Raw genomic sequence first — 22,256 nt, 5'->3', positions numbered from 1 at the left:
ATTCTCCCGAGGTAAAAGAAAACCACATTGCTATTTACACATTTTTACAGGGGTTGTTATTTGGCTGTAAGGCTTAATCTTCTTTTTTGTTTGTCATAATCAAAAGTGTGTCAGCCTCCGTTTTCTGTATTTGTTTTTATGTTACTGTGTTGTTTTTAGCTATTAATTATTTATCTTACTGTCCCCACTCATTCTTTTTTGTGCACACACAAGGTATTTTCGTGGTTTTAATATAACTGTGTTTCAGTTGTTTTTTATTGTTATCTGTTTGCTGTGTTTAGTGTATTTATCTTGTGTAGCAGCTCCAGCACTCACTGTATTTATTTTGTGTAGATGCTCCACCACACTGCCTTCAGTGTATTTATTTTGTGTAGATTCTCCACCACTCACACACTGCAAGAAGTGTATTTATTTTGTGTAGATGCTCCACCACTCACACACTGCAATCAGTGTTTCTATTTTGTATAAAAGCTCTACCACTCACACTGTTGAAATCATCCAAATGCCTCTGACAGTCTTGTGTGCTACAATTACATTACTGTGCTTCACTCTATAGAAATGACAAATACTCAACAAAGGAGAGTCAAAATGGACTTTATTGATTTCAGATGTCAGTTAATACGTGACAAGATGACCCCTGGGAGTGGGGAGTTTGATTGCACGTGTGTGGAAGGGGGTTAATGAGAGCTTTTCAGTGTCTGAAAAGGAAAGCTCATTCCTCCCTGGCATGATCAAATCAGTGTGACAGACACACAAACTCTGCTGTATTCTGCTACTAGATAACTTCTATTAAAAATACCCATGACCAGTGACACCCTATTGTTTAAACAATTAAATCAATAGTTTACTTTTCAATTACTACATAGTATTATCATTATTTTTTTTTTACTAAATAAAAAATAAACAATAATGACATTTAAAAAAATTTATTTATAACAAAAAAAGACAAGAACACTGCTTTAAGCGTATTGAGCAAAATTGACCATCTATGTCAGGCTCTCAAGCAGACTGTGAATGTGGTAGGAGGCTGAAAATCGGTACAGACTAACTGTAGTATGTGCAGTTAGTCACTGCAGAAATACAAGTTTGTGGACCTTTTGCTTCCAATGAAGTAATTATCCTTCAGTGGCACATTTCACTGTATTGTGCTATACTTGAAAATGTCAATTTTTATGTGTTTTTTCAGCCATGTAACCACATAGAAGCTCAATTTGAAGGTCTGTAGTATTAGACCTACAGTCTGTAGCTGATTCCAGTGTTTCTGGAAGGATTCCTGCAAAAAATTGATTTATAACAAAAAAAAAGACATGAAAACTGCTTTAAGTGTATTGAGCAAAATTGACCATCTAAGTCAGGCTCTCAAGCAGACTGTGAATGTGCTAGGAGGCTGAACATTGGTATAGACTAACTATAGCACATGCAGATAATCACTGCAGAAATACAAGTTTTTGGACCTTTTGCTTCCGATGCTGTACCTATCCTTCGGTGGCACATTTCATTGTATTGTGCTATACTTGAAAATGTTACTTTTTAGTGTTTTCTCAGCCATGCATTCACGTAGAAGCTCTGTTTAAGGGCTGTGTTTTTTAAAATGTTTGTTTTATTTTATATGTTTGTGTTTTTCATGCTGGTGGCACATACTGTTTTTCTTCCCCCTGTGAGGAGCTGTATGAAGCTGTGTTCCAATGTTCTCTATTGATGAAGTAACTTGTGTTTCTGCTTTCATTGTGACGTTGGTGTTGGAGAACTTCATCATGTGGAACAGCATTGTGTGTGTGTGTGTGTGTGTATATATAATATATATATTATATATATATATATATATATATATATATATATATATATAGATATGTGTTTAGTTTTGCTCATGCTAGATTTGTGTAGAGATTTTGTTACATGGTATGCTGTTAATTTGAGTGGAGATTTAGTTCAGGTGTGTTTTATTGAAAGGTGGTGCTGCTCTTGTACCTATGCTGTTATATTTGTGGCTTGTGGCTGTGCAGAGTGTGTGCTCATACCTGTACTAACCAGTGTGAGTGTTGCATGCTGTGTGTGTCTCTGGCAGTGAATGCAGAACAAGCTCGTGGCTGTGCATAGTGTGTGTTTATACCTTTAGTAACTAGTGTGAGTGTTCATGTTGCATGCTGTGTGTGTCTCTGGCAGCAGCCTGGGGTTTGTCACTCGATGCAGTGAATGCAGAGTGACCTCATGGCTGTGCACAGTGTGTCTTCTGATGCCTGCCTGTTCTCTTGCAGGGTTGGAGATGTGAATCCTGTTCTGTGTGCTTGTCTCGAGCAAGACTTGAAGAATGAAGAGTTAAGTGTATTTCACGTTGCTTCCTTCTGTGGTAATGCAGATGAAATGTAACTGTAGCTACATTTGAAAGTGCAGTTTAATTGATTCATGGAAGTGTGATGTTAAATGTAATGGGAGGGTAGGATTTGTATTCAGTTTGAAATACAAATGTTCATGCATGTATCGAAATGTACAACATTTTATGTTGAAGCAGTTTTATGAAGTTACAATGACATGCATGTAATGTTATAACATTCAAGTAGCTAAGTAACATTCATGCATATTAAACCCTCAGTGCTTGTTGCCCTGTTTGTCTGTGCTGGTGGCTCCTGTTTGAACACTGGCACTGAGGTGACTCCTCCTCCTTCTAGTCATGCCTTTTAAATTCCATTTAGAGGTTTGACTGACATTTTTCCATGACTCTGCAGATGCTGATGAACTTCAGAGTGCTGGTGATTTGAATGTGGGCTGCTGTGGTCATCCTGCCCCCTGGTCAGCTGCCCAGCTCACTGCTGTGGTCATCCCGTCCCCTGGTCAGCTGTCCAGCTCGCTGCTGTGGTCATCCTGTCCCCTGATCAGCTGTCCAGCTGTCTACTGTGGTCATCCTGTCCATCTCACTGCAGTGGTCATCCTGTCTTCTGGTCAGCTGTCCAGCTCTCTGCTGTGGTCATCCTGTCCCCTGGTCAGCTGTCTAGCTCACTGCTGTGGTCATCCTGTCCCCTGGTCAGCTGTTTAGTTCACTGCTGTGGTCATTGTTTGACAAATATAAAAAAGAAAGAAAATTAGTTTTATTACAAGTTTTATTAAATGGCCACACAATGGCAGCATTGGATACGGAATGGCGAGAGCTACGTTCTACTCGGCCTCATAAAGTTCATTGCCTGCTCTGCTCCTTGTTACCCGCTCGACAGAGCCGCGCCGAATTAATGTCATGTCTCAGTGTGAAACAGCTGGACCTCATTAAATATCTTGATTTGTGGAAGAAGGAAACCAAGCGAAGAGGTTTTTGCTTTTGTTTTGCAGATTACGATGGACGGAGCTCTTAAACCAAGTGAATGCACAACCTGTGAAGTTGATTTTAAAAAGCAATTCCAGTTATACTGTCAATAAGATTGTTTGGTGTATTAAGAGTGTTTCAGAAATGTCTTTATATTTGAACGGGGAGTCCAGGTTAATCCGAGTCATTTCAAATGGCTGCTGAGCTGTCTACATTTAAAAACGAAATGTTGCTTTAGTAAACCAGCAGTTCTACTAAATGACCACAAGATGGCAGCATGAGACCATTTCACAAGTGCAGCGGTGTCTGAAATGCGGTCCGAGTTTAGGAATGTAGGAGGAGCGGGCGCTACTGTTCCTCCACTCCGCGTCCCGGGTCCCGTTTGTTCTGCTTTAATTTCTGTATTTTCTCATTATTTTAATATTTATTACATATTAATAGGAGATTTTGTGTTTGCTATAATGTTATACTGTTCTCTCCTACCTGTTTTATTTCATTACATTTTGATAAAATATGACATCCATGAACTTGCTAGTCTTGCATGACACATTCTTAACTATTGTATTTCCACCCTGTCTTTTTACATGTAGTTCAAAATATGTATTTCCATGCTTTACATTTGTTTTTGTAGGTTTTCACACATCCTTTTCATCTTTATTATTTCATTTTTTTCAAAATCTCTCTCTCTCCTACATAAATTAAGGCATTCATTTTTCCGCTGCTCTATTAATCACAACCATCCCCTCAGAGCTGCATGCTCTATTAGTCATAACCAGACCATCATAGTTGCATGCTCTATTCTTTTCCAAAAGTGTTTCATTGAAGAGAGAAGTGTTCGATGTGCAATTCATTTAACTGTGACAGTGTCCTATTAAGAATAACTGCCAACTGAAATATGCTTCTATTCGCATTGTGCACAGACATGGTGTGTGTGTCTCTGGCAGCACCCTGGGATTTGTCACTCAATGCGGAGTCAGCTTGTGGCTGTGCACAGAGTGTCTTCTGATGCCTGTTTGTTCTCTTGCAGGGTTGGAGTTGTGAATCCCGCTCTGTGTGCTTGGCTCAAGCAAGAATGAAGAGTTAACATCATTTTGTCTATGAACATCTGATACAGATGCATCATATGTCTTTAGAAAGCCACAAAACTGATTTTTAATACAAGAACAAGATCAAGTTAGTAGCCCCAAGGGATATGCAGCTACAGGGCACAACATGAGCAGTGAAACCCGAACCAACACACACTACCATCAGGCTCATTCAACATTAAAACAGAGATCAGGTCAGCAAGCATGCTTCCCAAAATGGCCACCCCTATGCTTGCTTCAAGTTTCACAGTATAAAGTACATGTTCAATCTTCTATAAGAAAAATAATAAAATTATGCTTCGGTTATACAGTAGAAAACCAGTTACAAACACCAAGAGAAGAAATAAATCAAATGAACAGGAACGAAATCAAAGAGACTTGTAAATGGAAAACACTGAGAAATCACTGGAGAGGTTCTATTCCTCAAGTAAACAATAGGTGGCACAGTCAAGCAATTATGTAGCCAGTAATGATGAAATGGTTGTGCCGACGAGAGCTGCTCCAATGAAAACGAGTCATTGCAAGGCGACAATACCTGGACGACACTAGCCAGGGCATTGGTCTAATCAAAACACATCAGCACACACCCTGCAGGAACACATTTCACAGAGGGAATGTTTACAAATGTGTTTTTTTGTAGTAAAAAGTTCATTTGAAATTAAAAATACAAAATGCAAGAGTGTTTCTTATTGACATTTTATTGATTATTGCCGATTGCATGTACATGTAAATATAGGTAGAATTAAAACCTATACAATATGCAAATTCAAAAGGCACTTGAAGTTGCATAACTTGTGATCTTTCAAAAGTATTACATGGTGTTAGTAGCAGCATTTAATGAGTAAAATCATTTGCAAATAAACAAAGAAAATCACATCACAGCACTTAACGCGTGAAAAATAATTACATGCCCTATGTGTTTGTGTGTATAGTATAATTATGAATATATAAAATGTCATTTTATTTTTACATACGCAATTTTGGTCCATATACAAAAAAAGACATAATAATAAGTGGACACAAAATATAATATGACCTGTCTGTTACAGGAAGACTTCAGTTATTCTTATTGGGAGGAAAACAAAAAAAGCCTAAAAAAAACTAAATACCCTTTACTTACAGAATCAACTAACCAGTGATGATGTAATTTCACAAGTAATTAACACCACACAACATCACTCAAACAATCTGCTCTTCTATTAAAATGAGTGTTGCAAGCTATATTCAAAGTGCTCAGACTTGAATACAACACTCACCCAGTAGGCAATACGAAGGTTCAATCCACAATATAGGTAAATTGTGAGCTGGTTTAGTAATAATAATGTACATTATTTATACTACTGGCATTGGCTACATGGTTCAAAAACAAAAACAAAGTCTCAGTGCTACTGAATTATGCACTGCAGCCCAGACTCAGAGTGCAGGACATTGCTATTAATCTGGACTGTTCTGCAAAACTGTTTAACTGATAAAATATCTTAAATTTCCCAAAGAGCACGTTTAATGCACATCAGGGTGCACAAAATCTTAGATTCTTAAAATACTGTGATTCCAAATTTCCAATGAAGCTCAATTCAAAAAGCCCTACAAAGTGGTCTTATTGCCAGCTCTGCTGCCTTTAGTTAGTTTGGATAGATTACTGAGTGAAGTTTGATTGTGTTACATAATCTGTATGTTGTGCTGTATGGGACAAAGGGAAGGACAGTCAGGATCCTCAATGGTCAGTAACCATTCCTGAATCTAGAGTAATTATCCAGCTTATTAGCAAAGGAATACAAAATATGAAGGCTGTAAGTTTGCTCTGAACAGCTTACTGTTCAAACTACCATATAAACTGTATTTAGTATATGTAATATTTTGTTACATACATACATTTTCATACAGCATTGAATTAAAATGCTGCTTCAGGAAGGGAAGTGCTGAGCCAAGCTGAAGGTTACAGTGCGACTAGAAACCAGTACAAGAGGACTTCTGTCATTTCAAACATTTCATTATTGAAATACATTATTTAAAAGGGCTTGCTGCTCACTGCAGGCAACCACAGCCACAATAAAAATCCTTTTCTGTTTGCTCATTGCTAGCAGTAGTAAGAAATCTGATTTATTTCCCTGAAGTCATCGTGCATTGTGCTGACAATTCATTGATCCCAGAAAATGGGAGTAAAAGCACTTCTCAAAAGAGCGCTTCACCAAGGCCAACGTCTTCCTTTCCTCCATTTCTTATTTTATTGCCGATACAGTTAAGCACCATTAGAAAAAAGCTTCAGATTACTGGAAAAAAATATTGCAATGCTGGTACATGTGTGTACATGGATACTCTTGGTCAAGAGGTCCATTTCATGGCTATAGACAATCATCCATTACAACAGAAGCTTATTTATATAACCCTATTTCTTACATGCAGATATTCAGGTGAGCTATAAAGAGAATATGAAAAGGGTTGAAAGGAAAACATCACTATTTGAGTTGCAAAGCATTCGTATAAAATCAGTGAAATTGCTAATGTCGGAAAAAGCATGATACAGAACTCACAGCAAGCGGCAGCTTGAAGAAGATCAGGTTCTCTTTTCACCCCTAGTTACTTCATGTTATATAAAATATTTATATTAAAAAGGTACATTAAAAAATGGTGTGCATTATCACTTGCTTTTTAGCAAACAATAATAAAAAAAATTCAGTGTATCTGCTCGTGAATAAATCTACTACATGACACAAACATAGATAAACAAGCTGACAATGACAGGAGACCAGGGTCCTATATGCTGAAACTACAATGATTTCAAGTATTTGCAACTTCTACAGGTATAGGATAGTGAACAGAAGGAGGAGCACAATATAAAGTCTGTTTTAAATACATTCTCATTTGGTTTCATTCGAAAGAGATTTAGATGAACAGCTGCAGTGATTGTGGGTGGGTGGTAGTAGTAATAATAGGTAGGCACTTATTTCATTAGAAAACTACCCAAGTCTGTGTTCAATTTTCAGATTGATATGGTGAGGCGTAGGAAGAAGAGTCACGTGTGTAAAATATGAGGGAAATAAAAATATGAAAAAAATGATCCACTTCATCTATTAGAAAAATAAATAAGTAAAACAGTGTTTCTATAAACTAACTGTCGAGATGTTCAAACAGCTTGATCCAATGATGCCAACAATCAGCTAACTGTTATTAGCAGCGAGCGGTTCAGTTAGCTGCTTGTTGGCATCAACAGATCAAGCTCTTTGCCCATCTCAGCAGTTAGCTGCTTGTTGGCATTAACAGATCAAGCTCTTTGCCCATCTCAGCAGTTAGCTGCTTGTTGGCATTAACAGATCAAGCTCTTTGCCCATCTCAGCAGTTAGCTGCTTGTTGGCATTAACAGATCAAGCTCTTTGCCCATCTCAGCAGTTAGCTGCTTGTTGGCATTAACAGATCAAGCTCTTTGCCCACTTCAGCCACACTGTTGTTCAGGCCGCAGCTGTTCGGCAGGTCCACAGCGGAAACCAGCTGGCTTGATGGGCTGGATGACTTGGTCGAGGGATTTGGAGACGCTGGTGACTGGGAAAGCCCCGGCTTTTTCGGTGGAATGGGGGGTGGGTTTCCCCGTTCAGCCCTGGGTATAGTTGGAGATTTGATCCCCGGTGACAGGGGACTCAAAGGGCTGGAGTGACTCGACTCTCCTTTGGGAGAGCCGGAGGAGACCAGGGTTCTGTAGTCCGTGCCGAATGGCGAGCTGTTTGGGGAAGTGGGTTTGCACACTTGGTTGGTGAATCTAGACAGGACTTGGGTCACTGTATTGCGAGCCATCTGCTTGGCGGCAGTATTATCCACAGCAGTGGGGGACAAATCCCGGGGAGAATGTGGCGTGCCATCTTGTTCAGACTGAGCTTGGAACTTATGACGAGCCGCATGGAAGCGCTGGTTGATTCCTGCCTGGTACGAGGACTGATATCCGGGGCTTCCAGCTGCAATCCCCCCCAGCCGCTTGGTTAACACCGGAGAGGAACACGGAGATGAGGTCAGAGAGGAAGAGGCCGTGCTGCTTGGCGAGACGCTCATCAGAAGCTGTGAAGCCGAATGCGCTGGTGAATGAATGCCACTGGAGCTGCCATTCTCCAAGCCGTTCTCCTGGTTTGCAAACGCTTTGTCCTGGGGATCGGTTTCTCTTCCTTCAGGCAGATCACTGGCTTTCAGTGTGGCGGAGCTGCCGAGGCCGTTCAGATGGCAGTGCGGAGCAGGAAGGACGGAGGGCTTGGTTGCTGCAGATGATGCCGACTCGCTCGGCCCGTCTGTGGTGTCCATTCGGAAGCTTTCGGTTTGGCAGGCGGTAGAGATCAGATCGACGCAGTCAAACCCAGTCTCTACAGACACCAGACTGTGCATTTCCTGCAGAGTCTGTCCTGCCGATTTTAGTTCTGCCAGGGCTTTCTTTAACTGCGCCACTTCTTCCTTCAGATCCCTCGCCCTGCTCTCTTCTTTCTTCAGTCTGGCTCGCAGCTGCTCCCGTTCGGTATCGAAGTCCGAGAGCTGTTTCTCAGCCTGTGCCTCCATGTGCAGGCCTCGCTTCCTCTCTGCCTGCAGCTCTTGCTCTCGCTGGTGCACTGTGCTCTGCTCTCGCTCCAGCGCCAGGACCAGCTCAGCGGATCTCTGCTCTTCCTCTGCTGCTTTGGCTGTTGCTTGTTTGCATTCTTTGGTCAAAGCCGTGGAAAGCTGCTTGTGTTGAGCACGTTCCTCCTCCAGCTGGACCCACTGTTTCTTCTGCTCCTTTTCGAGCTTCTTTACCTGCGACTTCTCAAAGTCCAGCTGGAATTTAAAATGAAAAACTAGTATTATGCATTTGTTTTCAAACAAACATTCTCACATCCAAGGAGTACATTTAAAAAAAAATTAAATTGCTTTCTTAAAATGCAAAACATTTCCCCAATACATTGAGTTTTGTATTATGCATGCTGTGTTTTTTCACTTCTACCTAGTTCAATTGACACAAGTTATATCTTACATCTGTGTAAAACATTATAGTTTGATAAATGTAAAAACACCATAATTCTATGGTTGTATTCAGTCAATTCAGAGGCCCTGTGACGGAAAGATGAGTTCTGGTGATGAATCTTCCTCCCGACCTGTGAGGGCGCTAAAGAACGAGAGGAGAAGTATCTGGAAGGGCTGGCCTGACAGTTCGTTTCCGGGTCAGGGAAGTCGGTCAGCCTGGAAAGAAGCGCGACTCTGTTGTAAGACCGTATTGATTTGAAAGGTAAACGAGAAGCAGCTGCAAGTAATAAGGCAGCTGCAACCGTTTACCTAGATATCATGCGGGATTACATATAGGGGCCAGTGTAACGCTGATCTTCTCCTTCGTTTGGGTTAAACGATTGGAGAGAGAGAAGGACTGAGAGAGGAGCTCTCAGAGTGGATTGTGTTCGTGTTTTGTATTGTTGTGTCTGTCCGTGTAACTGTCTGTTTTTGTATTCAGCACTAGACAGTTAAGCACACCTCCGGAGCTGTCGCCAGGGTCAGCACGATCCGGAGCACCACTACACACCACACAAGCTGTGTCTGCACCGAGCACCTGCACGTCTGCACGCACCCAGGGCTGGTGACCGCGTCTTGTGTTTTGGTTCGGGACTGTGCCCTGTTTTTGTTATCCCCACGCTTTACACATTGTTGTGTATAGACAGGGATTTATTATTTTACGGTCACCAGACCTGGATTATAATTAAAGCACCTTTTTTTCACTGAAATACCGTTGTCTGCCTGTCACTCCTGCATCACATCACCGCTACACTTGTTCCCCTTACCAGCCACTTTGCCACAGGCGCTTATATATTTTAATTTGGAGGGGCTTTAAGATCACAACTGTAACCTGATTGTTCAAGCAGGAACATGTTCATGGAGTACTTTCCTATGCCTGGATATTTGCTTGAATAGCACCATGGAATAAGGAAATCACATCAGCTGTGTTTTACAAAAGTTTATTTAAAATTGTTGTTTTTCTATTGTACAGCTATGGCCAAAATTTAGGATTGACACAATTCTGGAAGTATGAAGGGGTAAGCAATTCAACATATTAACGCTCTGGGGCTTTCCAGATACCTGCTGTAGGAGACGCTCCCGATCCTTCTCCAGCATGTAAGTGACATCGTCTCCCTCGGCGGAGTCCTGAGCGTGCCTGTGCCTCTCCTCCTCCAGATCCAGGATCACCTGCAAACATGAGAACAGCAACAAGCAGATCCATCAGCAGAGTGCTCAGAACCCACTGGATAAGAACAGCAACAAGCAGATCCACCAGCAGTGTGCTCAGAACCCGCTGGATAAGAACAGCAACAAGCAGATCCACCAGCAGTGTGCTCAGAACCCACTGGATAAGAACAGAAACAAGCAGATCCACCAGCAGTGTGTTCAAAACCCACTGGATAAGAACAGCAACAAGCAGATCCATCAGCAGAGTGCTCAGAACCCACTGGATAAGAACAGCAACAAGCAGATCCACCAGAAGTGTGCTCAGAACCCACTGGATAAGAACAGCAACAAGCAGATCCACCAGCAGTGTGCTCAGAACCCGCTGGATAAGAACAGCAACAAGCAGATCCATCAGCAGTGTACTTAAATAGCAGGGGTGTAATGTGGCGCTATGGGGCTAGATTCTAGCGCCAGGGTACCTTATAGTGCTAGCAACAATGAGATCAGATGGCCTATTTTAATGACCAATGCTCACAACATTATTCTGTAAAGCATTCAGTGTGAAGGCTGCCAGCTTTATTTCTCGGACTGCATGTGAACACGAGGGCTGTGAATGCTCTACAGTGTGAGGGGAATGATGCAGGATGCTTCACTCATCTGTGAATGCTCTACACTGTGAGGGGAATGATGCAGGATGCCTCACTCATCTGTAAATGCTCTACACTGTGAGGGGAATGATGCAGGATGCCTCACTCATCTGTAAACGCTCTACAGTGTGAGGGGAATGATGCAGGATGCCTCACTCATCTGTGAATGCTCTACACTGTGAGGGGAATGATGCAGGATGCTTCACTCATGTGTGAATGCTCTACACTGTGAGGGGAATGATGCAGGATGCCTCACTCATCTGTGAATGCTCTACACTGTGAGGGGAATGATGCAGGATGCTTCACTCATCTGTGAATGCTCTACACTGTGAGGGGAATGATGCAGGATGCTTCACTCATCTGTGAATGCTCTACACTGTGAGGGGAATGATGCAGGATGCTTCACTCATCTGTGACTTGTTCAGTAGCATGCTTGACTTTATACAGCATATGTATTTATTTTTCAGATTTCAATGGCGAGTTTGTAGCAGTGTGAGGCCACAGTAGCAGCTTCGCTACGCTTTGAATTCAGAGCTCCCAAAAAAAAAGAATACATGACTTAATTCAGTGTATCATGTAGAAAAACACTTCACTCCGTGTGGTACAAACAGAACACACAATGGCTCTTTGTGGGTAACTTCAAAATAATGTGTGAATAAAAGACACAAGCATCTGTGGGCGTCATCACTCTATGTTTATGTCTTCCTTCATTGCTCATTGATTATTTTTGTGTTACCCACTTAAATGCTGCCCAGCCTGGTACTGGAAGGAGATGAGACGGACAGAGAGGTTCAGGGTGCAGATGGAAACGTGACTAAGTGACCTCATACCTTCCTGTGCCTGCTCTCTGCAGCAGCCAGCTGAGACAACATCTTCTCCTGCATGGTCTTGCAGTGCGACATGACTAGCTTGAGCACGGAGAGGGGGTTTGGGCAGGCTGCTCTCTCCTCTCCTCGCCTGTCCTTCGGGACAGTCTCATAGTCTCTCTGCAGGGCCAGGAAGGGGTCGCTCACATTGTATTTCCCATAGCGCTTCTGGATGAATGACTCCCTGTGCTGTGCCTTGAAGAGGAGAAAGCAAACACTCCAGTTACATTATGTGATGCACAAGGGATGCCAAGCCTTATGCAAGCAGGTCGAATGTAATTACCTCTATTGAAACTTCACCAGACATAGTACAGTTAATCTAATAAACAGCATCTTCAAATCAGCTTTCAAAACAGCGACGAGGCATCAATCAAACATTCTTATGTTACCGTTTTCTACTGTTTCTATTGAATTGTAGTGAACACATTTGAAAGTAAAAGAAGAATGCTACGTTTCTTCATATAGCACTTTGAACAGGGCTATGAATGCAGCAAAACCAGTTTAGTAACAAAACCTTCCTGTGAAGAAATTGTTATGGAAAAGTCCCATTGTTTTAATTAAAGCATGGTCTGTGCTACACAGATTAGAACCTGGAGTTTTACTGAATACATCTGGCATTTGAGAAGACAGAATGGTTTATATAATGCAGCTTCTGAAATCAGTCCACACTGCACGCTATACTGGCAGACTGATACTTACAAATGTACTCTCACAATACTAAGTAAACATTTGAAATGTAATAACTGAATATATATATATATATATATATATATATTATTATTTATGTACTGCCATTCATACACATACTTGTTGACTAATCTAATTGGCTGGAAGGGCTATGCAAGGATGGATCCCTTCGTTCCTGAACAGTATTCATATTGCACAGATCTCCCTCATTTCCAAGTTATATAAACAGGCTGCACTGGAAGGAAATGCTGAAGCAGTAGATTTTAAATCCTATTACTCCACAAGACTGCTTCCAGGAAGCTTATCTTCAACCCTCCGTGTGTCCTCATATTCCAAAACAGGAAATTAGGGCCCAGCGTCAAAACAAAACCGTGTTCTGAGGTGTTCAGCTGGTGCCAAATAAAACAGAGCACTAAGAGACTGAAAATGACTGATCCCTTTCAAGGCAAAAGAAAGTCATGGTTTGAGAAGGAACAGCAACAGATGGCTTCTCTTGGCAGATGGCCCAGTATGAACAAGACCTGCCGGTAAATCATGGACTTCTGACGACACTCTCTTCATTTCATAAAGCAGCTTTCTTCATGCTGAGACTGGCCGAGCAGTTCAACAATTCAAGGGGTTGGTGCAACAAAGAAAGTTTCTAGATAAAGATCTATGGCTGAGCTTCAAGAAAGCTTATATTGATAACCCTGGACAGAATGACAGCCTTGATATGCACAGCTGGGTGTATATTATTCATATTATAATAATAATAATAATAATAATCCTAGGCGTTTCCATTTCTAAAGGCAAGAAACATCTTTATCTGGAAATAAATGATAACTTTGTGTTATAGAACACTCTGCAAAGTGTACTAGAAATGCATGACCTCATCTTTGCTGTGTCCCATGTTGTCTATATTGCAGTGTTTTCAATCACGCACCGCGGTCTGTTTCCTCGGACATGTTCACAGTGTATCCAGATCACGCTCCCTCCCGCAGCAATTCCGGCTTTGTGTTTCCACAATAGGGAACATGAACTGGATCCACAGCAGCTAGGTTTAGGGTGCAGTCTGATTTCAGCAAATATGACACTTCCTATAATGCTGATTCTCCGTTAGCTCTCCTTTAAACTTTAAGAAAGGACCAATATGTCTTTAACGAAAGCTTTCAAAGGTAAAAATTGCTCTACTGCAGATCGAAACCAAAAAAAAAAAAAGAAAGAAGAGCCCATTGCTCCAGCACTGTTTGTGTTCATCCCAGCACGTTACACATTTAGAACACTGCATCAGAGCCACATTGGAAACAAACAGAAATCGGATTCCACTGGGCGAGATGAAACTAAACAAGGCTGGTATTTAATTAGAGATCGAAAAGGCTTCTGCAAACTTTAATCTGGTAGCCTGGCAGACAGGCTCTGTGGGGAAATAAACAAGCCTGTGATTTAATACCACGAAGGTACTAAAATGCCCCTGCACAGCGTTTGGTTTTGACACCAGCCGAGACTCGCTGGCATCGATGCAGCTAGAAGTGAGGTTACGAGCCCAGAGGAAAGCTGCTTTACAGCAGCGCCTCTCAGGCCAGCATGTGTACTGGGGCTGTGTGCAGTATAAGAGCCTGTCAGACTGGAGAAGCCAGCTGCTAATCCTCTTACTGATGTCTGTGTCCGAGCTCAGGCACGCTGCAGTCAGACAGAAATGTTAACAGACCACGAGAATTAGTGCATGAAATCAACACCTTCTACAAAAGGTGTGGTTGAGGAAAAGCACTCGAGACACACTGCAGACACAACATGACCTGTGGCGTGCTGGACTTTATGAAACAGGTGTTTTTACTATTAGGTTTAAAAAGTGCAGTATTTAGTTTTTTAATTGAAGTGTCATTTTGCTTTGACGTGAAAACGCTGTACTGTTCTGTAGATCTCTACCACTTTGCTTGTGATAAGAAGGAACCTAGATGATCCTTTGCCTTACAAAACTCAAAATGGACAATATCCCCTTTATCACTCCCACTGAACAAACTGCTTTCTCTGCAATTGCACCAATAAAGTCAAGGGCTGTGTTAATGCAGCATTATTCAGCAGGTTTCATTCGACTTTGTTAATTCTACAGGGTGATGCTAAATGTTTGTCCATAGCTGTAGATGGGCACTCCCTTGACATTGTGGACAAGAAGGGTTTGGCTAGTCTTGCACTGAATCACATCTCTAGGTAATTGCCTCTGCTTATTCAAGGCTGTCCCTGCTATCCTTCCATTTCCAGTAGCATTTACTCCCTCGCTTATCTTGCGGTTGATACAGTAACTTCCTCTGTTAGTTATAAGTGGCTGTGTCAGAACTGGACTTTAGACACCATTTCCTGTTTTTATCAAACTGCTGAGCTGTGATTTCTGTGGAAAGAGGTTTGGAGTCGTTCTCACAAATGGGAAGGGAAATTAATACAAAATCAAAGCAAGGGCTTCATCAATGGATTTAAATAGAAGGACTTTGCTGACATAACGTCCCTCTGAGACACCATATTGCTACACATCCTATGGACCGCTGGAGCCAATTAAAATCAGATACAACGGGTTCTACTGCAATACAAATATCAGCGGTTGAGCAGAACATTCAGCCCACTGGTAACAATACGAAGCCCCTCTAAATGGGAACTGTTAGAACACGAAGCCCCTCTTTCTAAATGGGAATTGTTAGGTGTAATTATTCTACTGAGTACGACTTCATACTAGAAACGCAGGTTTTACTTGGATCAATATGAAATATCTCTGCCACAAAGGTGAAGTGATTAATAAGAGGACAGTCCCTTGTAAATGGAATGAGAAAGATCCAGACATATTGTTTAAACCTGGGTTTTATTTATAGCTCTATCTGTATTACAGTAATTTTCATCTGATGAATGGTGTGTCTGCGGGAAGCATTACTAAACTCTCTGCCTACCTGTCTGCCGTGTTTCATCTTTCAATTCCACTGGGGTGGAAAAACACTAGATTCATACACAGGCATGTGAAAACACGAAGCGACCAGCCTGTAAACGACTTCCCAAGACTAGCAGCACACACCCAGCCATCAGTCATCCTGCTACAACAGCATTCAACAGAGACACCAAAGACAGAGCGCTCAGTCATCCTGCTACAACAGCATTCAACAGAGACACCAAAGACAGAGCGCTCAGTCATCCTGCTACAACAGCATTCAACAGAGACACCAAAGACAGAGCGCTCAGTCATCCTGCTACAACAGCATTCAACAGAGACACCAAAGACAGAGCGCTCAGTCATCCTGCTACAACAGCATTCAACAGAGACACCAAAGACAGAGCGCTCAGTCATCCTGCTACAACAGCATTCAACAGAGACACCAAAGACAGAGCGCTCAGTCATCCTGCTACAACAGCATTCAACAGAGACACCAAAGACAGCGAGTAATCGAACACACAAAAGAAACTCATTATTAAAGAACTTGCAGACGTTACTCAGAAATCTTTACTGTTGCACTGTTCTGTTGCGAATCAGTTCCTCAGATGGTGCACAGTGACTACCTCACTAGATCACAACCTGTATTTGAATTCACACACCCATTACCATTGTCACACGCAAGACTACAGCGTGCTATTACATGGAGTTTAATTTGTAGGCACCGAAGCAATAACATCTTATTTGTTCAATAAAGAAAATACTCCTTTGAATTCATGTTCACACATTATAATTCCTAAATATAAATTTTACAAAGGAAACCACTAATTACTAATAATACGATTTGGACTTAGACCAGGAGACCACTACAAAAATAAAGCCTGAGCCAAACAAGACAGAATAAAGTAAATTTAATCCAGGATTGTTAATAATAAAAAAAATAAACTCAGTACAGTAACTTTGGAACCATACAATATCCTGAAATAACAAACATCTACTGGTACTTTATGGTCTGTTTAAAACTACAGTTTAATGAAGAATCAGTATATTGTGCGGTTCCAAAGTTCCTGTAAATATCTATCCTGAAAACACAATTCTTTGTGTATCTTTTAAACAGACAGTGTTTGCACAGTTAAGATTTGAAACACTTGGAGTGTTTTCTTTCACTGGTCTTGTGTTTCCAATGCCTCTATTTTGGTTAGTCTGGTTAAAGGTTTTCACAGGAGATGCTCTTCTGTTCAGGTTGCCTGTCACTGACACACTGGTGTGTGAAACGCAGATTAGATCAATCACAGTGTCTTTATATTAGCAAGCGACAGCACCATGTAAAGCACTGTACTTCCAGAGTGCTCCTGCACATCAAGGGGCTGGCTCTCCCTTCTAAAAAAAACCTGCTGATCTATCCTCGATGGAATGCAAGGAGAATCAAGAGCAGGTCCGGAACTCTCCAAAAGCTCCAGAACACAACACTGGCAATCAGAACCACTCAGAGGGGTTAGTAAAAAAAACATCATTACAAAACACTAGTGCTTGAAATGTCCATCTCAGAACAATCAGAGAGACGTTAACCCAAGGCGACAGGAAAAGCCTGCCTTCCATTTGTAAAGATTAGCTGCATTCAATCCAGCAGCGACAAGCCTCCCTAGAGAGGAAAACAACAGGCATTCCCACAGTCTCCGTTTCAGACTGTTCATTTAAAACAAACTACACAATGCTTCCTCCCTCCCTCCCTCTCACTCACCACTACGGTGCCAAGAATGAATGGGAAGATTAGCAGCATTCTGGAATGAGGCAACACTGCACAAGAACCGTGCAAGCAACTACAGAATAAACACTCAGCTCTCAGGATCACACAAAAATACTTCAGACACGAAGGGATCAAGATCTTACTGCCAGAGATCATCTGGGCAAAAATATGCATGCCTTTCAAACATTCCTATTGAAAAATACATTATCCACAGACATGGTGTAACAGAGGGATGCGTGTGCACATGATATTCACAGGAGTGTCCATCTTATACTGGGTACTATCCACAGACACTGTGTAACAGAGAGATGCGGGTTTCTCTTGGGCTGTCGAATGGCAGACAGCAGACTTTAGTAAGCATGTGAAGAGACCTTTTCCTTTTCTACGAAGGCTTCATTTTCTGTCAGTGCACTGAGATAATGATAAACACCCTGACAAGGCTCTTTACCTTAAACAATTACACAGACAGGCAGAAGGAAACAAAACACAGTGACGCGGTGCATGCATTCCCGCAATATCTTTTCCAATGGAATCTCGATCGATACATTTTGATAGTCACAAGCCTGTGTTTTTTTTTTTTTTTTTTTTTTAATGGGTGAAAGAGACATGTGACAGAATGAGTGTAATTGAGTATTCAGAAGAGTTCGAGGAACCTACCCGAAGAGCTTCAATGACCAGGTCTCTCGCTTCAAGCTCACCCTCCAGGACACTGAACAGCATCAGCAGCTCTGCCTTGCTCAGGGTTTCCATGTTCATCCTGGCTTTCTGGGAAATTAAAAGATGTTTTGAATGAGTTATTAAAAGGAATAACATAGAGCAGCTACTCAACAATATAAAGCTACACAGGTACAAAACCATGCAAGGAAAACAAACAGACATTTCTAATCATTATCTCAGGTCACCACAACACTGCTCACACACAGGTGCCAGACGTGTACACTGGATAAAATTGTGTAGCTCTGAGGCACAACCAGCCCTGGGAACAACACCCACTTCTTTCATCACTGTCCCAAAACCAGGGACTTGGCGTCGTTTTGAGTGTGACAGAATGTAAGCTATTTAAACAAAGCAAACCTTTCTGTTTTGTGTACTTAAAGCTGCGTTGTTGTATTTGTCTGTCCACAGCAGTGTCGTGCAAATTAAAAAGTGGCCTACTGAAATCCATCACACGGTGTGCACATTGTTGAGAAACGCTAAATGACCCATAATTTAGGGCTGTGGCAAATCACTTCAACTAGCTTAAGTTACATGAATCTATGGCAGGCAACTAGAAGTGAAGAGCCCCTGAACTCAGAGGAACACTGCACTGTACTCAAGGCATTTCAATAAGCACTCAGGATTGCAAACACTGAACTCAGCGGAACAGCGCACTGTACTCGATGCATTTCAATAAGCACTCAGGATTGCAAACCCTGAACTCAGCGGAACACCGCACTGTACTCGATGCATTTTAATAAGCACTCAGGATTGCAAACCCTGAACTCAGCGGAACACTGCACTGTACTCGAGGCATTTCAATAAGCACTCAGGATTGCAAACCCTGAACTCAGAGGAACACCGCACTGTACTCGAGGCATTTCAATAAGCAGGATCGGAAAAGTCATAAAAACTCACAGGGAAAGAAATGAAAATGACATTTGATGCTCTTCACACTGATTGCAGCTCTAACACAATACATGGGTGAAGCTTGCTGCTCTGAAAGAAAGCCAGGTTACAGTAAACAGGCTTGTTTTCTTAAAACACCGGGTGGTACAGTACCGTACTTGTTATAGAAATCTCTGCTTGCAAGCCCACGCTTTCAGTCAGTGTTGCACTTGCTTGGTCCCCTGGAGGGTGAGATTGTCCACATCCCTTCAATGGTATCCCTCCTGTCAGAAACCAACCAGCTGCTCCCCCTATTAACTGACATGCTTTCAGCCAGTAACTGGAGCTAGATACACTGTCGAGGTGAAATGACCCGGGAAACACCTAAAGTAGAACCACATTAGCAGACAAATGTATGCATTTCTTTCAAAACTACCCCTTTGAGACTAATGGAGCGAAGCATGACCCCCCTCAAGCATCACTGCAGTTCACTGTGAACAAAGGAGCCCCCCAAGCATCAACGCAGTTCACTGTGATCACAGGAGCCTCTCAAGCGACAGGGAAATCATTCCACTCCCTGCTGCAAATTAGATCAACCGAGCAAGTCAACCAACTGAGCAAGACACAACAGGACCAAGTGCAGCGTCAGTGCAAATACAAGCCCAGCAACATTCCTCATGTACTGCAGGAGCCCAGGTGCAGCAGATATAGATCAGACATTAGCATCTGAACTTCAAGCAGCAACACCCATTTCTGAGACATTGATCTCTGCCCTTGATGCAGCCGGTTCACTTTGGACAGGCCACAGGGAATTATTAGCTGTCCTGATAAAGGAGTTGAATACTTAGTGTAACGGTGGCAGTAACTGACTGACAATACCCCTTACTAAAACTGTGGATACTTTGTTTAGGATGACCAATGGCAAGTATTTCTGATAATGTGGAACAACAACACTAGGCAATTCACTTCTGGTCCAAATTCCACTCGTCACTAATAAAAAGCTTTTCTGAACCTTCACCCACAACCATTAAACACTTAATAGTGTTGAATTAAGAAACACTGAAAGAAAGCTCCTGGATTATTCTGACATGTAAATAAACTAGAGAGAGGAATATGAACATGTTAAATACCCAGGAAGCTCAATTACTGCAATGTGGACACCGATCCGTTCCATCAATTAAACACGTTTAATGGAAACTGTACAGAAACTTTGCAAGTTTACAATTGAAATGTGTTAGCTCTGTTGGAACAGAGAAAAGAACAAACAACATCCACAGCATTCATTGAACCAAAATGACAATTATGTCCCAGACTTTGTTAGAGCACAGCTTTTCATAGTCCAATCACCTCACAATGGTCTGGATCAACTCCCAACAGCACCTGCGACAGAATGAAGGGAGCGATGAGCTTTATACAATAATAACCACCAGCTCTGCTTTACATCGTCTGCAAACGGGGCTCTATAGTTGTTCAGGCAGGTGGGTAAATCAACCAATGATGTACAATAAATCACTACCGACCGCAACGTCTTCCAAACACAAAACACGCAGATTAGATTGGCTGTAACCAAAGCTCATTTGTACAGACGGTGGCTACAGTTTCAAAACTCTGCAAGATGCTGCTTCTAACCTGCACTCTAAATGACTGAAACTACGTGTGCAACCCCGCAATCTCACAGCGTCCTGCACAACTTGAAACTAAACCCCACACTGGTTATGTGTCTACAACCCCGCAATCTCACAGCGTCCTGCACAACTTGAAACTAAACCCCACACTGGTTATGTGTCTACAACCCCGCAATCTCACAGCGTCCTGACACATAACCAGTGTGGGGTTTAGTTTCAAGTTGTGCAACTCTGTGAGATTGCGGGGTTGTAGACACATAACCACTGGTTATGTGTCTACAACCCCGCAATCTCACAGCGTCCTGCACAACTTGAAACTAAACCCCACACTGGTTATGTGTCTACAACCCCGCAATCTCACAGCGTCCTGCACAACTTGAAACTAAACCCCACACTGGTTATGTGTCTACAACCCGTACCGCAGTCATTGCGGTCCACTATTACTCCTATTAAATTACATCTCCAATTTTAATGAAATTACATCTGCGTTCATTTATTAGTTTGCAACCCAAGCAATGGTAGTTCTGCTTTACCGGTGTCACCAAAACACTCCCTTTCTCAGTGTAAAATGCGCCTTTGTTTAGTTAGCAAGTTACAGCTCACTGTCTATACGTGAAACGCGTCTATGTAATGAAGACGATGTTTACATTACAATAACACACACAGAAATGTACCTTTCTACTCCAAGTCTCTGATTATTTACCGGTATTCTTCCTCCATCCAAAAACAAATCCGACTCTGCACCAATCTCAGCGGAAACCCTGGACTGCGCTGACCGACATTGTCACAGACAAATGAAGCAGATGGCTTTGACAGCCGCCAGGGTCTGCGCAGCCTATGGGCAGAGACGGGGGCGGGTTGAATGCGGTCGCTCAAGCCTTGGCTAAATCTCTTTGTTTAGTGTGGATTTTTTTTTTTTTTTTTTGTAGTGCAGTGCTGATTGATGAGATCATTTCCGGTAAATACCTCTCTTCACAATGTACCTTTTCTTAAATTTGTGGGCGGGATGTTTTCCAGGACATATTCTTTTCCTTGTCCCGTTAGCACCCTCAGAAGTATGCGTCTAAAACAGGATCGCCTTGTTCACAAGGTGGTGGCTGCGCAAAGGGGTGAGATCTGAGCGCCACCGAACGAGACTTCTCCCTACGATCGCCATCAGTACTACAGCGGAAACTGCTGCATTTGCAATGGACTCTGTGTGTGTGTGTTAAAAAAAGAATGTGCAATGTTAACGCAGGTCTTCAAAATAACAGCAAATCGTCCCAGAAAATGAAACTGCATGCATACAAAGCATGGGACGGAGCAGCCTTGACAGCAAGTGGACTGGAGCAGGAAAATAGGACAGACAGCCGCTGACAATATACACCCCCTGCTGGTAAATCTCATAAAGCGCACTTTTATAATAGGGGGATATTTTACTTCTCTGGTTTTATTTCTTAATTTGAGATACAATACAATGCTATAGTACCTGTGCTTTAGGGAAACTGCCTGGTCTTAACTACAGTCACCAGGATGTGATGGCTTCTGATTGCTAGATCGGTATGAGATACAAGCACCTGCCAACCAAGCGCCTTCATGTAGTCTCACTCCATTTTTTGTGTCCAATGTCCAGTATATCCACTTTAAAGCAAAGTGCAATTAAACACAGTGAAAGCATGGTAAAGCATAAGTAAGCATTAT

The 22,256-nt window shown here is 42.1% G+C and overlaps 1 protein-coding gene across 1 annotated transcript; it reads right to left on the bottom strand.

The window, feature by feature from the left end:
• Positions 1-5,065: 5,065 nt before the first annotated feature.
• On the bottom strand, positions 5,066-21,971 carry LOC121300109 (CTTNBP2 N-terminal-like protein). Its single transcript, XM_041228510.1, has 5 exons — positions 21,251-21,971; positions 18,025-18,132; positions 12,011-12,241; positions 10,447-10,554; positions 5,066-9,159 (listed from the first exon to the last, which is right to left on the bottom strand). The coding sequence occupies exons 2-5, from the start codon at positions 18,121-18,123 to the stop codon at positions 7,765-7,767; spliced, it is 1,833 nt and encodes a 610-aa protein (XP_041084444.1). The 5' UTR covers positions 18,124-18,132; positions 21,251-21,971; the 3' UTR covers positions 5,066-7,764.
• Between the last annotated feature and the right edge of the window lie 285 nt (positions 21,972-22,256).

The sequence above is a fragment of the Polyodon spathula genome, chromosome 25 (genome assembly GCF_017654505.1).
Source record: "Polyodon spathula isolate WHYD16114869_AA chromosome 25, ASM1765450v1, whole genome shotgun sequence".
In the NCBI taxonomy this organism is placed as follows: domain Eukaryota; kingdom Metazoa; phylum Chordata; class Actinopteri; order Acipenseriformes; family Polyodontidae; genus Polyodon; species Polyodon spathula.
Note: the sequence above shows the minus strand (reverse complement) of the source record. Positions and strands in the feature narration are given on the sequence as shown.